Raw genomic sequence first — 14,648 nt, 5'->3', positions numbered from 1 at the left:
TTTCCTGTTTCATATTTCTAGAATTTTCTGTCATGGCTTTTGTCTGCCTGACAATGTAATTAAACATGTCATTTCTGGTGATTTAAATTCCAATTTTGTATTTTCACAAATCCTAGTTATTGTGGACAGGATGTTGCATAGAAAAGCCTAGCCCTTCATGTTTACTTTCAGAATATATAATTTTCCCGTGAAACTCATATCTATCTCTGGCTGCTATTTTTCTATTTCAAAGCAGGAATCATTTAATACAGGAGACTATATCAATGCTATAATCAACAAACAACGAGCTGAGACCATAAGCAGTGTTCTACTGCCAGATGACCGTTCTTATCAGGTAGATTTCTAAAATGAGTGTAGCTTATCAGGAATTGTAGTTGGCAAATACTTTTGGTGTGTACAAGCTTATGCAATTTTTAATATTCTGTATGTTGTAATTATACATTACATAAAATGCCTTAATCCGCAATGCAGAGGCAGGCCAATGTGACACATGTTCCATTTAGTAGGGATTTTTTTAATTAAATTTTCTGAAGAAATAGCTAAGGATTGTTACCTCCCTTTATGATAAAATCCCTAATTGAGAGGGCACAACCCTATTGGGAATTACTAGGATGGTTACCACTGTCACTTAAGTAACCTATCCCCTTCACTTTTATAGATTACTAAAGTTAAGCAATGAGGCACATGGTGAAGTAAGAGTGACATTATTAAAATAATGTTTTTGTATTTTAGGATATAAAAGATGCGATGTGAGAAAATAGACATTAGTGCGAAATCCGACAAGGGCAATGAACTTAAGGGTAATCTAAGGGGGCTTATGGGGTCAAGAAGAAACACTTCTTCAAAATGGCCTATTTTCCTTATGGATTAAAGGGAGGAAACTAGGGGCAATGACTCAATAATCTCCTATATAATCAAGATGGAAATGAACACCAAGACCTTATAAAGAAGGGGTCTTAAAAGGAGCACCTTTACTAGCAAACTCAACTGTGGCTTAGTAATAGTAATTACCCAGGGTTTCTTGATAATAGGAAAAGTGAGGAATTAAATAGTTACCAAACTAACAAAGGAAATAAGAGATTTTCACCCGAAGCAATTTCCTTTCAAGTGGCAGACTTTACCCTTCAATGGATCAATTTTGTTAGTTTTGTAGATGACTTGAAAATCCACAATTAATCTCTATGTGCCAAATAACAAACAAGGGAGAAGAGCTTTAAAAATTGATGCATCCCATAAAGAAGAAACCCATATACATTACATATACTGCAAAAAAGATATGTCAATCAAGCTCCAGTGAGGCGAAGCTGCAAAGATTCAACCATGAATACAAATGAGGGAGAGCTCCTCTTTATATAGAGTCTAGCTCAACTTCCTATTACCTTAAAATTTAGCACCTTTTAGATTAAAGTCCAAAAGTTGGAAACTAACCTATGGATAATTACAAGGTTGGACACTGTCACTTCACTCACTGTCTTGTCCACTTTAAGACCGAGGAATAGCTTCCTGGCCTAAAGGGGCTTCCCTATGAGTTACTATGTTCACTTAATGTAATATGGAGTGGGAGTAAAGAGAACTTAGCAACTTAAGAAAAAAATGAGAGATATTTAAAATGGTATTGGGGGTAATCGGTGAAAGGGAGGTCAATGCCTTATTGACTTAGGCAATGTGGTAGTTATACATACAATTACAGAGGGTGTTCTAAAGAAAGATTATGGGATTGTTATTCACCCAAGTGGGTGATCACTAGGACAAAACTTCTCTCCTATTCTGTTAAGCTTGCCAGCTAGCAGCCCTATGTGATCTATAGAGAGATAGCTTAAAAGGCCATCCATATATACTCCTATCAGTGCTTTGTGACATCTAGCTTACTTATTAGATGAAGGTGGGTCATCCATTACAAGGTACATTACCCAGGCTTGTAATCAATTGCTTTCATTTAATGTTTAAGAACATATTAATATGGACCACAAGTTGAATTGGATGATTGAATGCTTTAGGTTTGTTAAAATTGGCAACTAGGGCCAAACTCCACATGGTTCATCTTATTTATGACAATTGATATTTTTCTTGGATTCCTCTCTCCGAGAGGTGTAGAATTGATCTAAAGATCATCCGATTCTGACATGTACAAATGAAGTTATGAATTTATTTTGATTATGGTCAAATTGTCAAGGTCGTCCAGCAAACTTATGTAGGCTCAGAAGCCCAACATTCACGTCTATTCATCCTCAACCTTGCATATAAATAGAAGGTGACTTAACCTCATTTGGACATACTCATCTTCACACTTCTCTCTCTCTCTCTCTCTCCACACGTTCGAAATTTCTGGAGAACAAAATTTCTGGAGGCCCAAATTTCAGGGGAGCGAAATTTTAGGAGGCCGAAATTTCAGGGGACCGAAATTTCATGAGGCAGATTTCTAGGCCTCTCTCTTTCCACACGTTCGAAATTTTTGGAGAGCGAAATTTCTGGAGGCCAAAATTTCAGGAGAGCGTAATCTCAAGGGATCGAAATTTCATGAGGCCGAAATTTCAGGAGAGCTAAATTTGAGGGGGCCGAAATTTCAGGAGGAAGAATTTCACGGGAGCGAAATTTCAAGACGCCGAAATTTCAGGGGAACGAATTTCTGGACAGTTTGACCCAGTGTTGATTGCAGCTAGGGCTACGCAGGTGGGCTGTTTGACTAGAATTTGACTGGGGCTGAATTTCACTGTTTTGAGGGCTGTTTTATCTTGCTGTTTGGAGGTCGAAGTTCACTAAAGTTGACCGATTTGCTAAGGGTCAAATCTGCCATGTTGACCAACGTTGACTTTTTTGGTTAGGGGTCTTTTGCTGCTGTTATAAATTATCAGATTTGTAAATTGTACTCTTTCTGCTGCACTATTGATGACTAAAAGAAGATTTGATCAAGGGTTTCCCCACATTGGGGTTTTTCCTTTGCTGGTGCCACATCTTGTGTCCTCTTGTCTTGGCTTGTCTTCTACTGTTTATGTTTATGTTCTATCTGCATTTTACTATGATGTTGATGTGATTGCTAATCTGAATGTTGATACTGGGCTAATAAAGAAATTGAAGTAAAATTGCTCTAAAGCATAGAACATACTGTTGACCACTGCGTGTCAACGACCCATAACAATACACCCCCTTTTTTCGCAAAAGGGATAACACTTGATTGATATGTCCGCGTCGTCCATCTATCATCATCAACTTGGTTGTCATGTTATAATGTAAACCCATTATGCATATATATGATGTGAATAATCTCAGCAGATCTGTGTCATGTATGTAATTGCCTAGGTAAACCTATTTTTCTAGTAACGATCTACATTCCGGGAGGTTTTTTGTCTCACTGATCCATTCTCGGATGGTCGACAGAGTTTTCCTTCAGCCTTACCTCAAAGCCGGAATGAATTTTGTCATCAGAATCTTAGGCAAGTCCTAGTGTTATAGATCAAGTTTGTGTAAAAGTGATTTGGGAATAGTCCTAACTATTTGGTTAGGTTATTTTGTTACAAATTGCTTAGTCTGCTGGATTATATTTAAGTCGCAGAAATGGGTGGTCTGTGAGGGTTTGTTTCAGATGGGTTTTCCCCCCTTGTGATGTAAGAGATATGAAAATAATGATGTAAAGTGTCTTGAGGGTTGGAAAAATAATTTATCCCCTCATAGGTTAATTAATTAAATTTTCTGGACAAAATTAGTTAAAATCCTAAGCCAGAAATTTAATTAATTATGGGTCCTAGGTAAATTTAAATTTTCCAAAGGCAAATTCGTTGGTCCTTAAAATTCAAATTTTAAAAGGCCCAGGGATTAAGGTAAATTGATTATTTTGCTAAATTTTAGGCCTTTAGTCCCTAGGGTTAAGTCAAAGTCAAAATTTTGAGGAAATTAATTCAAAAATTTAATTTTTGAATTAATTAAAATGAATTTAGTTGAAAATTTCGAAATTTCTTCAATATTTAAAATTTCGACAGATGAGATTAAAAGAAATTTTGATCCCTCATCAACGGTCGAGATCACTTTGACAAGGATCACTCGAACTAGCCGTTGGAAGATTTATCTTTGTATAGGAGGTCAGTGGTCAGTTGAGATCATTCGATTTTTGAGTCGTGTGCTAAGTGAAAGCTTTCTTGTAATCCTTTTTTATGAGCAATAAAAAAAGACTTTGGGGTTAATTTCTGCTGTTGTTACTCTTCGTGGAAATGCTGTAAGATGTGTTATTTTCATGCATAGATTTCCTTTTAGCCATTGATGATAGCTTTATGAAGAGTGATTTAAGCACAGGTATCTTGCTTGATCACTAGGGTTTTTTGGTAATTTAAGTTATGAATATAATGGCAAGTATCTCTATTAAATCTGAATTTTATTATCATTTTCTCGCTCTATGTTAATGGTTGAATTGAGTTGTGTATGGAATTCTTGATTTTTTATCATTGGGTGTTCGGGAAAGTTTTTAGTTGGATCAGCCAACTCCCGATTAGTATATTCTAGAAGTGCCCAACTTGATTGAATCCCGGGCTTATCATAAGAAGTTTCATTGAGGGTTTTGGGCGAAGCACCTCCATTTAAATTTAAAATTTCAATTTTTTTTTGTGCTAAATTAATAAATCTGGTTTTTAAGAGCCTCAAATTATCAGATCTGGGAGCGGAGTTGGACTCACACTCGCCAAATCTGGTGGATTTGCTACTCCTATGCATAAATCTATAATTTTTTTAAATTTTTCTGACTTAGGGTTTCCTGGATTTCAATTTTTTTTGGTATATTGGGATTCTGGGTGTTTGTGTTTTCAGGAACAGGTTGCAGATCTGAAGGTGAAGTTTGATTTTGAAGCCAGATCTAGGCCCTCGAGGGTAAGATCTCGCCTCAAAACCAGCTTTTGCAGGGGCATTATTTTGCAGTCCAAGGGTTTCTTAAATTTTTTTAAATCTGGAAAAATTTTATTTTTTAAAGGGTTTAACTGGTAAATCTTGAGTAGCGGTATGATGTCTTAATCAAAAATTTCTGGAAATTTTTGGGTTATTTGGCTACCAGTTTCTCTTGTCTGCTCCCTGGGGTTGTTTGCTTTTGTGCTGCAAAAAATTTCAATTTTTTTTGGGAAAGCCTGTCTCCTATTTGTTGCCATATCGCTGTTGCAGAGAAGATTCAACGGATCCTCCCACATTTCTGCTGCATTTTTCTACAAATACGTAGTCCCCATAGCTCCATTATACCTGCGTTTCTATTTGTGGCCGCTTGGGATCCTCATTTCTTCCCTAATCAAGCTCATTTTGCTGCTCTTTAAAACGTTGCCTGCCGCTCACATTCATTCCTGAGATCCACACGTGTATCTTCCTCTGCCTAACTCCGTAGTCCATTCTTCCCCATCGCTTTTCCTCATCTCTATCGCTGCCCACCATTAACCCTTTCGCTGCGTCCTCCTTTTCTGTCCGCAAACATTTGTTGCAACTCCTTCTCCCTTCCTCATCTGCCTGTTTCTTCACACGCTGCTCCATCCTGCAGCGTATTACCTGCTTGCTCCTCATCGCTATCCATCTGCCCTCATCCATTATGAATCCTTTCTCGTTGCTCCCTTTTCCACCGCCGTCCAAGCCGTTGAAGCTCTTCCACACTTCTGCCATCACCTGCACAAATCGTAAAACAATAGAATTCGATTTTTTTGTTTAGGGTTAGTTTCTTTTCTTTTTTTTTTGACTTTCTCTGGGTTACGTATAGTTTAGGATAGGTTTTGTATAGATTTTTATTTTTTATTTTTTTATTTTTTATTTTTTATTTTTTTTTATTTTTTTTATTTTTATAATTTTTATTTTTTTTATAATTTTTTTTTATCTTTTGGTTTGATTATATAAAGTTCAGTTTTCATTTTTTGTTTTTGTTTTTCTTTATCTAAGAACATAAAAAATTCAAAAGTCTGATTTTAATTTTATGATTATTTCTTTTTTGTTTGTTTTGACTTTGATATTTTTCATATGAATTCAGAAAAATCATAAAAATTTTAAAATCCTAAAAGTTAAAAATATAAAACATTAAAAAAAGGGGCCTAAAAAGTTCATTTTATGTGACTAAAATTTGTTTTAAATCAAATTAAATTTTCACATCTAAAGGTTTTAAATTTTTTATGTGGCCTCTGGCCCATAAAAAATATTAAATCTTTTTCGATTTATTTTGGTCACATTTAGTCTTGCTTAGCCATCAAAAAGTTTTCCAAAGATTAATCGAATTCATCAAGGATAAAATCTAAAGGTGAGCTATTCTGGTATTAGTGTTTGCCATTTCTCTATAGTTAGATGTGTTTAAATTTTTGTGTCTGAAGATTAACTATTTGAAAGTGGTGAATTTCCTAGATTTGGGTGATTAAGCATAATCATATAAATTCTAGGATCTGAAGTGATTAGCTTTTAAATTTCGTGGTTGATTAAGGTATTTGTATCTCTTGAAATTTAATAGCTAAAAACATTGTGCATTTAGTGAAATTGATCGTCATTGCTTGAATCATTTAATGCTCGTTACATGCTAGACATTTTGCGAATATTTTCAAGCGATTGTTAAAGATTTTTATTTTGGAATTACAAATAGATTTCATTTTCCTAAGCAACAGTAGCTAATCAATTACTTGGTTTTCATTTTACCTAGCAAGACCATTAACTCCATAAGGCACTGGTATTAATCATTTAAAATCTAATCAAATTCTAAGTCTTGCTAAGCCTTAATCAAGCATTTGATCGCCTCGTTGTGTCTCCCGAACTGGTTGGTTCCCAACTAGTTCTTCTTCATTCCATTTTTCCATATGGTCCACCCCTCTTCGTCTACTATAGGGCGACAACTTAAACAGAGATATTGGGGATCAGGGTGACAACCCCCAATCTGAGTGTTGTCGTGGTGCCTAAACACTCTATGCGACAACACATACCATTTTTGGTTAAAATTCACATGGAATCAGAGCTGAGGTGAAGACAAAGCCCTTGCAAGAGTGAAAGAGAAATCACCAAAGACAGTTGGATAAGGACAAAAGGTTCAATGGGTTCCTCATCCTACTTCTTGGTTGAAGACAAGCTCCATGATAAATTTGACTATCATGGATGGAGGATGTCTCTTGATTTGACCTTGGAAGAAAAAGAAGTGATGGATTATGTGCAGGGTAAAATCCATGAACCTCCTTCAAATGCACCGGCTGTTGCGAAGACCAAGTACAATAGGGCTGAAATCAAAGCAAAGAAGATTATTAGGGATTCCATTGATAAGCATCTGGAGGCCTACATCTTCGAATTGAAGACCTCCAAGGAGATCTATGACAGGTTGGTCGGCATGTTCAAGGTTCGTAATGCTAATCAAATTCTATTTCTCAAGAATAAGTTGAAGGATATTAAGAAGGGCAAGGACGAGGATATTCTATCCTATTTCTTGAGGATTACTGAGATAAAAAATGATCTACTCTCGATTGGAGAAGTCATTCCTGACAGGGAACTTATTGTCACCACCCTTGGAGGACTTCCACCTGAGTGGTATGTATTTAGAACCACTGTGCTCAACAATGATCGAATTCCAGGGTTTGAAGAATTGATGTCGAGATGCATTCAAGAAGAAACAAGAATGGTGGAGCAAGAAATGCCTTCTAATAAAAGCAACCCCACTGCATTATCTGCTCATGCCAAAAGGAGAAATAATGCAGGGTCTAAACGTCATTTCATTGGAAAGCCTGGATCTAAGGGAGGAATGAAGGGCAGGTGCTTTGTTTGCAATAAGTTTGGCCACTATGCAAGGGAGTGTCCAAATAGAAGGGACACATCGCATGATGATCATCACAATCATTCCAGGGGCAACTTCAACAACAACGATCAAAGGAATGGCAGGTCTAATGGTAAAGGAAAAAGGAATGTGGGACATCAAGGAAATGGTTGACCCTCCAAGAAATCAAGGAACTCCAGGTATGAAGAATCAATTGTTGTGAACAATAAGCAAAAAGAGTACTATCTTATATCGTCCCTCTCCACTGCCTCTCCTCTGGACACTTTGGGAAATTGGCTGATTGATAGTGGTGCCTCAAGGCACTTCACCAAATACAAGGAAGTCCTCTCTAATATGATAGAAAATGAGACAAACTTGGAGATCATCCTTGGAGACGATGCCACCTATATCCCGTGAAGGGAGTAGGGAATGTTACCCTCCAATTGAATCAAGGTAACACTATTCATTTGCAAGAAGTACTATATGTACTTGATCTCAAGAAGAACTTGGTGTCCATTTCAGCCATGGAGGACGAAGGATTCAGGGTGGCATTCATTGATGGGAAGGTACGTGTTTGGAAAAGAAATTTTAAAGATGCTTTTACTTTTGGGTTCAGGTTTGACACTTTGTATCAAGTTGGAGGAAGTCCATTGGGAGCCATGTCTTGCGACACATCTCTACAATTTGAACCATGGCACCGTAGGTTTGCCCATCTTCATTATAAGGCCCTATCTGATGTGAAACAGATGGGGACAGGTATGCCCTAGTTCAAAGTAGAGAATGAAGGTGTATGTCCAGGATGTGCTGAAGGAAAACTTATAAGGGGACCATTCCCCTCAAGTAATAGCAAGACCGCAAATATATTGCAGTTGATCCACTCCGACATATCTGATATGATGCCCGTAAACTCTTTGGGAGGATACTTATATTATCTCACCTTTACGGATGATTATTCTTGCAAGACCTGGATCTACATCTTGGAGAAGAAGGATGAAGTGTTCACTTGGTTCCGACACTTCAAAGTCTTGATCGAAAACCAATCCGAGAAGAAAATCAAGATATTGAGGACTAATAATGGGACCGAGTACGAATCCAATGAATTCCAAGATTATTGCAAAGAAGTTGGCATTAAGAGGGAGACTACAACGCCATACACTCCTGAGCAGAATGATGTGGCTGAAAGGAAGAATCGCTCTATTGTAGAAGCAGTTCGTGCGATGCCTCATGATCAAGGCCTTCCGAAGTTCCTATGGGCTGAAGCTGCAAATACGATATGTATGTTCAAAACCGATGCCCTCATCAAGCATTGGACTCCAAGACTCCCAAAGAAATGTTCATTGGTAAGAAACCTGATGTCTCTCATTTTAGAATTTTTGGAAGTCCCGTATATTTTCATGTTCTGAAAGAGAAAAGAATCAAATTGGGTGCATATGGGAAGAAAGGAGTCTTTGTGGGCTATAGTGAAAATTCCAAGGGATATAGAATTTATGTGGCTGGTCAAAACGAAGTTGAGATAAGTCATGATGTCACCTTCGATGAAGATATGGCCCTCAAGAAAATCAACAACCTTCCTATCCTAAGGAAGGACAAAGAAGTTGACACTGGAAATCAGGGTGCAAAAGAAGACGAAACGATGCATGATGTTGATGAACCTATGGATCCTATTGATCCTCCTACTCATGAGCCCTCCTCCTCCAAAAGGAGACCCTCATGGATTAGGGAGACTCTCGAAGATGTCGAGAGACACATTGCACCAAGGGAGACTTTTCGTGAAAGCAAGAAACCGAACAGGTATCAAGGATATTTGATCGCCATGAGCACCATCATTCAAAATGAGCCTTCATCATTCAAAGAAGCTGTGAAGCATCAAGTATGGAAGGATGTTAGGAATGAAGAATATGAGTCAATTACGAAGAATGATGTTGGGGATGTGGCCCCTAGACCCCAGGACAAGTCGGTTGTTACCTCTAAGTGGATCTATAAAATCAAGCATGGAGTTGATGGAAGTGCGGACCCTCTCGTTCAGAAATGTAAGAGGGAGTTGGCTTCTAAATTTGAGATGAAGGACCTAGAACCGATGCACTATTTCCTAGGGTTGGAGGTCTGGTAAAAGCCAGGTGAAATTTTCCTCTCTCAAGGAAAATATGTTGTGAAGATGTTGGAAAGATCTGGGATGGTGGACTGCAAGCCTGTGACTACTCCGATGGAACTTAACTTTAAGAAGTTATGTGGTAGTGTTGCTGGACCTTAATTGGGAAATACTTCTGAGTGTCGTCAACTCATAGGAGCACTGATGTTCTTGGTGAACTCCCGTCTAGACATATGTTTTACAGTTAACACATTGAGCCAATATATGGTTGAGCCTCATCATATACATTGGATTGGTGCCTAGAATCTTCTGAGATATCTTCGAGGCACAATCACTCATGGATTGAGATACACTATCGAAAATGTGAGGCTGCATGGTTATTTTGATGTTGATTGGGTTGCTAGTGTGGTGGATCGCAAGAGCACTTCTGGATGCTGTTTTTCTTTGGGTTCTGCTTCGATATCCTTGATGAGCAAGAAGCAGAAATCGGTTGCCTTGAGCACTGTCGAGGCCGAATACATAGCTGCTAGTATGGCCTCCTGTGAAGCTATCTGGTTGAGAAAGCTCTTCAGGGAGCTGCTAGTATGGCCTCCATACCACCGTGATCCTCTGTGACAAGCAGAGTGGGATCCAATTATCAGAGAATCCTGTGTTTCATGATCGCTCCAAGCATATATATATCGGGTACCACTTTATCCGGGATAGGGTACAACGAGGAGCAATAGGCTCCATCACATTGGGACTAATGAGCAAGTCGCCGATATTCTGACAAAGCCCCTAGGGAAGGTCAAGTTCTTGGCCTTTCGAGAACGACTTGGAGTCGTGGAGAGACCCTCTTATGAGGGTCTTGTATGATGGACATTGAGCTCTGGGAGCTCTAGGGGGCTTGGGGTACTTTTTGGAGCAATGAGAAACCTTAGGGTGAGTGGTTCATCCTTCCTCTAGTGGTTTGTTGTGTACAGGGTGAGTGGTTTAGCCTTCCCCTGCAATACCCCTTGGCGATATGTAGGCAGGATGAGTGGTTCATGCTTCTCTTGCTGAGACATTCTACCCATTCAGTCTAGGACTCATGGGAAGTACCTCTCATTTAGCCAATGAGTAGGGAAATGAGGATAGGGACCATAGTACTACCGATGGACGCATCGTGTACTACCGTACTCCCTATGCTAGGATGATCGATATTGATTTGGGATCAATTGGAATTGACTTCGGGTCAGTAAGAGTGGTATGAGACACTCTCTTTTGATTGGAATTGACTTCGGGTTAGTAAGAGTGGTATGATACACTCTCCTTTGATTAGGATTGACTTCGGGTCAGTAGAGAATGGTATGATACGTTCTCAATCACTTCTTCTTCTTCATAGTTCAACAGAGCAGAGTAGTGCATTGATCTCTACAAATCGGCAGATGGATTAGCAGATGGAGTTCTTCCTAGTTGAGAGGGAGTGTTAAAATTGGCAACTAGGGCCAAATTCCACATGGGTCATCTTATTTATGACAACTGATATTTTTCTTGGATTCCTCTCTCTGAGAGGTGTAGGATTGATCTAAAGATCATCCGATCCTGACATGTACAAATGAAGTTAAGAATTTATTTTGATTATGGTCAAATTGCCAATGTCGGCCAATTTCAGGAGGCCAAAATTTCAGTAGGTCGAAATTTCAGGGGACTGAAATTTCAGGAGGCCGAAATTTTAGGGGACTGAAATTTCAGGAGGCCGAAATTTCAGGGGAGCGAAATTTTAGGACGTCGAAATTTCAAGAGTCCGAAATTTCATGGGAGTGAAATTTCAAGAGGCCGAAATTTCAGGAGACCGAGTTTCTAGACAGTTTGACCCAGCGTTGATTGCAGCTAGTGCTGACCACAGGTGGGTTGTTTGACGAGACTTTGACTAGGCTGAATTTCACTATTTTGCGGGCTATTTTATCTTGCTATTTGGATGACAAAGTTGACTGAAGTTGACCGATTTGTTGAGGGTCAAATTTGCCCTGTTGACCAGCGTTGAATTTTTTGGTTAGGGCTTTTTTGCTATTGTTTTAAATTATCAAATTTGTAAATTGTACTCTCTCTCTGCTGAGCTATTGAAGACTAGAAGAAGATTTGATCAAGGGTTTCCCCACCTTAGGGTTTGTCCCTAGCTAGTGCCACATCTTGTGTCCTCTTGTCTTGGCTTGTCTTCTACTGTTTATGTTTATGTTCTATCTGCATTTTACTACCATGTTTATGTGATTGCTAATCTAAATGTTGATACTGGGCTAATAAAGAAATTGAAGTAAAATTGCTCTAAAGCATAGAACTAACAATGGTTTTCCCCGGAGAAGATTGAAGGGGAAAACCTGTTAGAGAGCTCTTCAAATTTATTTATCTTTCAAGTTCAGGAAAAATACATTTGCAAACAAAACAAAACAGCAAAATACAACTATTCTCTTCAACCCAAAACTCCTTGAAAATCGTGTCCACTTTGCCTCGATTTCTGTGCCCACTTGAAGCTGAAAATATGTACTGCACAGATATGACTGTATGGATTTCCGTACCGCTGTATAGATTGTACATGATTTTTTTCAATTTTTTGTTGTTGTTTAATTTTAGTTTATTTATTCAAAAACTTGTCTCGAACAGCATGCAACTCACAACATTCAATGATGTTCATACTGTACCTTCTGCTGTCTTCTAAACCTTGATTTCCATGCCCAACTTTGCCTAGAAATCACTCCTTCAGCTTGCTGCAACAAATTTCTCTTTCAGGACTTTTCTCCAGCTCTCAGCCTCCTTTCTCCAATTTGCTCATGAAGAATGAATGCAATCTCTGTTTTCTTTTCCCCCCTTTGTTTTCCTGAATGATTTTTGGGCAACCCTAGGATCTAATGGCTCAGATTCATTTAGATCAAGGGATGAGAATAAATGTGCTTTTAATTCTCGCTTTCTATTTTTTAACTCACCCATTAAATAAAGTACCCACTTTGTACTTTATGTCTAAAGTAACTTTTCACTTTATAATTTAACATTGACTTTACCACTTATAAAGTCACTTTCACTTTATAAAGTCACACTTCGGAAAATAATTATTTTGGACACTTTTGCCTAGGTAGAGACTAACCCATGGGAAACCAATTGTCCAAGGTACATTAAAAATCAACAACGGTAGCGATTGCGAATTGTAGTTGTGGAAGACGACAATATATAGTTGATAGTATGGCTAGTTGACAGGCGGTGGCTACTATGATGACTGATTTGACAGTGTGGAGGGAGGGTCACTGCAATAGAGCTTTGTTGACAGCCTGCCTCTGGCAACACTTCCTTAGGTGATAAGTCGGGGCTGCGTATGACAGCAAACAACAATTTTTTTTCATTTTTTTTAATAACTGTATTTTTAAATGTTGTTTATTTTCTATGTTATTTATTATTATTATTATTTTTTTTTAAATTTATTTATTATTATTTTTTTTTTATCATATATTCTGTTATTCTTTTTTCCTTTTTTTTTTAATGGTCAAAGGCTTGATGGCAGAATGGAGAACCTCCAAAACTTGTGTGGCTAAAAGTGTCAATTGAATAACAACGAACTTGACGAAGAGTTGATGGCTAAAGGCTAGATCAGATTGGCTTTGTGCAGCGGTTGAGTGGCTAGAGGAGCGAACAACTTTGATAGCAAATGTTATAAACAAAGTTCGTACTAACAAGTTACTCCAAAACACTTGGAATATGAAGATATCCATTGAGGATATATATATATATATATATACACAAAATGTATGAATGAGAATATGATGGTGAGATTGTTACAAATGAGCGCCCACTTATATACCTAGGCAGGTGCCCCTTCTTGAATGGTCATGTTCTTAGAGACATGCCCCTTCTATACTAATCACTAAGGCATCTAGGCACATAATTCTATGTGCTTTTTGGGCACTGTTTCCTAGACATTTTCAGCAGTGTCTAGGCACACATTTGGAGGGCAGATTTCTGTTATTAACAACAGAATTTTGCAGGATATTTGAGGTGATTTCTAGGGCTTTTATGCACATAAATCAAGGCTGATATCTAAGGCTGATATCTAAGGCTGTTTATGCACAGAAATTAAGGTAATTTTTTCTGTGTTTTTGTGTTTGTTGGACAGAACAAATTCAGGTCCTGTTGTTCAGAACATCTTGTGTCCTCTTGTCTTGGCTTGTCTTCTACTGTTTATGTTTATGTTCTATTTGCATTTTACTATCATGTTGATGTGATTGCTAATCTAAATGTTGGTACTGGGCTAATAAAGACATTGAAATAAAATTGCTCTAAAACATAGAACATACCATTGTTGGTTCTATGCTTTAGAGCACAACCCCTTCAATTTTCTTCGGGGAAAACCTGTTAGAGGGCTCTTCAAATTTATTTATCTTTCAAGTTTAGGAAAAATACATTTGCAAACAAAACAAAACAGCAAAATACAACTTTTCTCTTCAACCCAAAACTCCTTGAAAACCGTGCCCACTTTGCCTCGATTTCCGTGCCCACTTGACGCTGAAAATATGTACTGCACAGATACGATTGTATGGATTTCCGTACCGCTGTATAGACTGTACGGATTTATTTTCAATTTTTTTTAGTTTATTTATTCAAAAACTTGTCTCGAACGGTGTGCAGATCACAGCATTCAATGATGTTTGTATTGTACCTTCTGTTGTCTTCTAAACCTTGATTTCCATGTCCAGGTTTGCCCAGAAATCACTCCTTCAGCTTGCTGCAACAAATTTCTCTTTCAGGACTTTTCTCTAGCTCTCAGCTTCCTTTCTCCAATTTGTTCATGAAGAATGAATGCAATCTCTCTTTTCTTTTCCCCCTTTTGTTTCC

General features: G+C 38.0%; 1 protein-coding gene across 3 annotated transcripts in view; it reads left to right on the top strand.

The window, feature by feature from the left end:
* LOC149138333 (uncharacterized) overlaps positions 1-14,648 on the top strand; it is a 439,570-nt gene that overhangs the window by 104,939 nt on the left and 319,983 nt on the right. For 2 of the 3 annotated variants that reach the window (XM_089447178.1, XM_089447176.1), the window contains exon 8: positions 236-334. The exons of the other annotated variant lie outside the window; for it this stretch is intronic. In XM_089447178.1, the coding sequence (XP_089303304.1) occupies positions 236-334 (99 nt within the window). The remainder of the gene's footprint in view (positions 1-235; positions 335-14,648) is intronic. 3 annotated transcript variants of the gene reach the window in all.

This window comes from Pinus tabuliformis, chromosome X (assembly GCF_031772625.1).
Source record: "Pinus tabuliformis cultivar Carrire ecotype Pingquan chromosome X, CPIR1, whole genome shotgun sequence".
Lineage (NCBI taxonomy): Eukaryota > Viridiplantae > Streptophyta > Pinopsida > Pinales > Pinaceae > Pinus > Pinus tabuliformis.
This window is presented reverse-complemented; position numbering and strand designations above follow the sequence as displayed.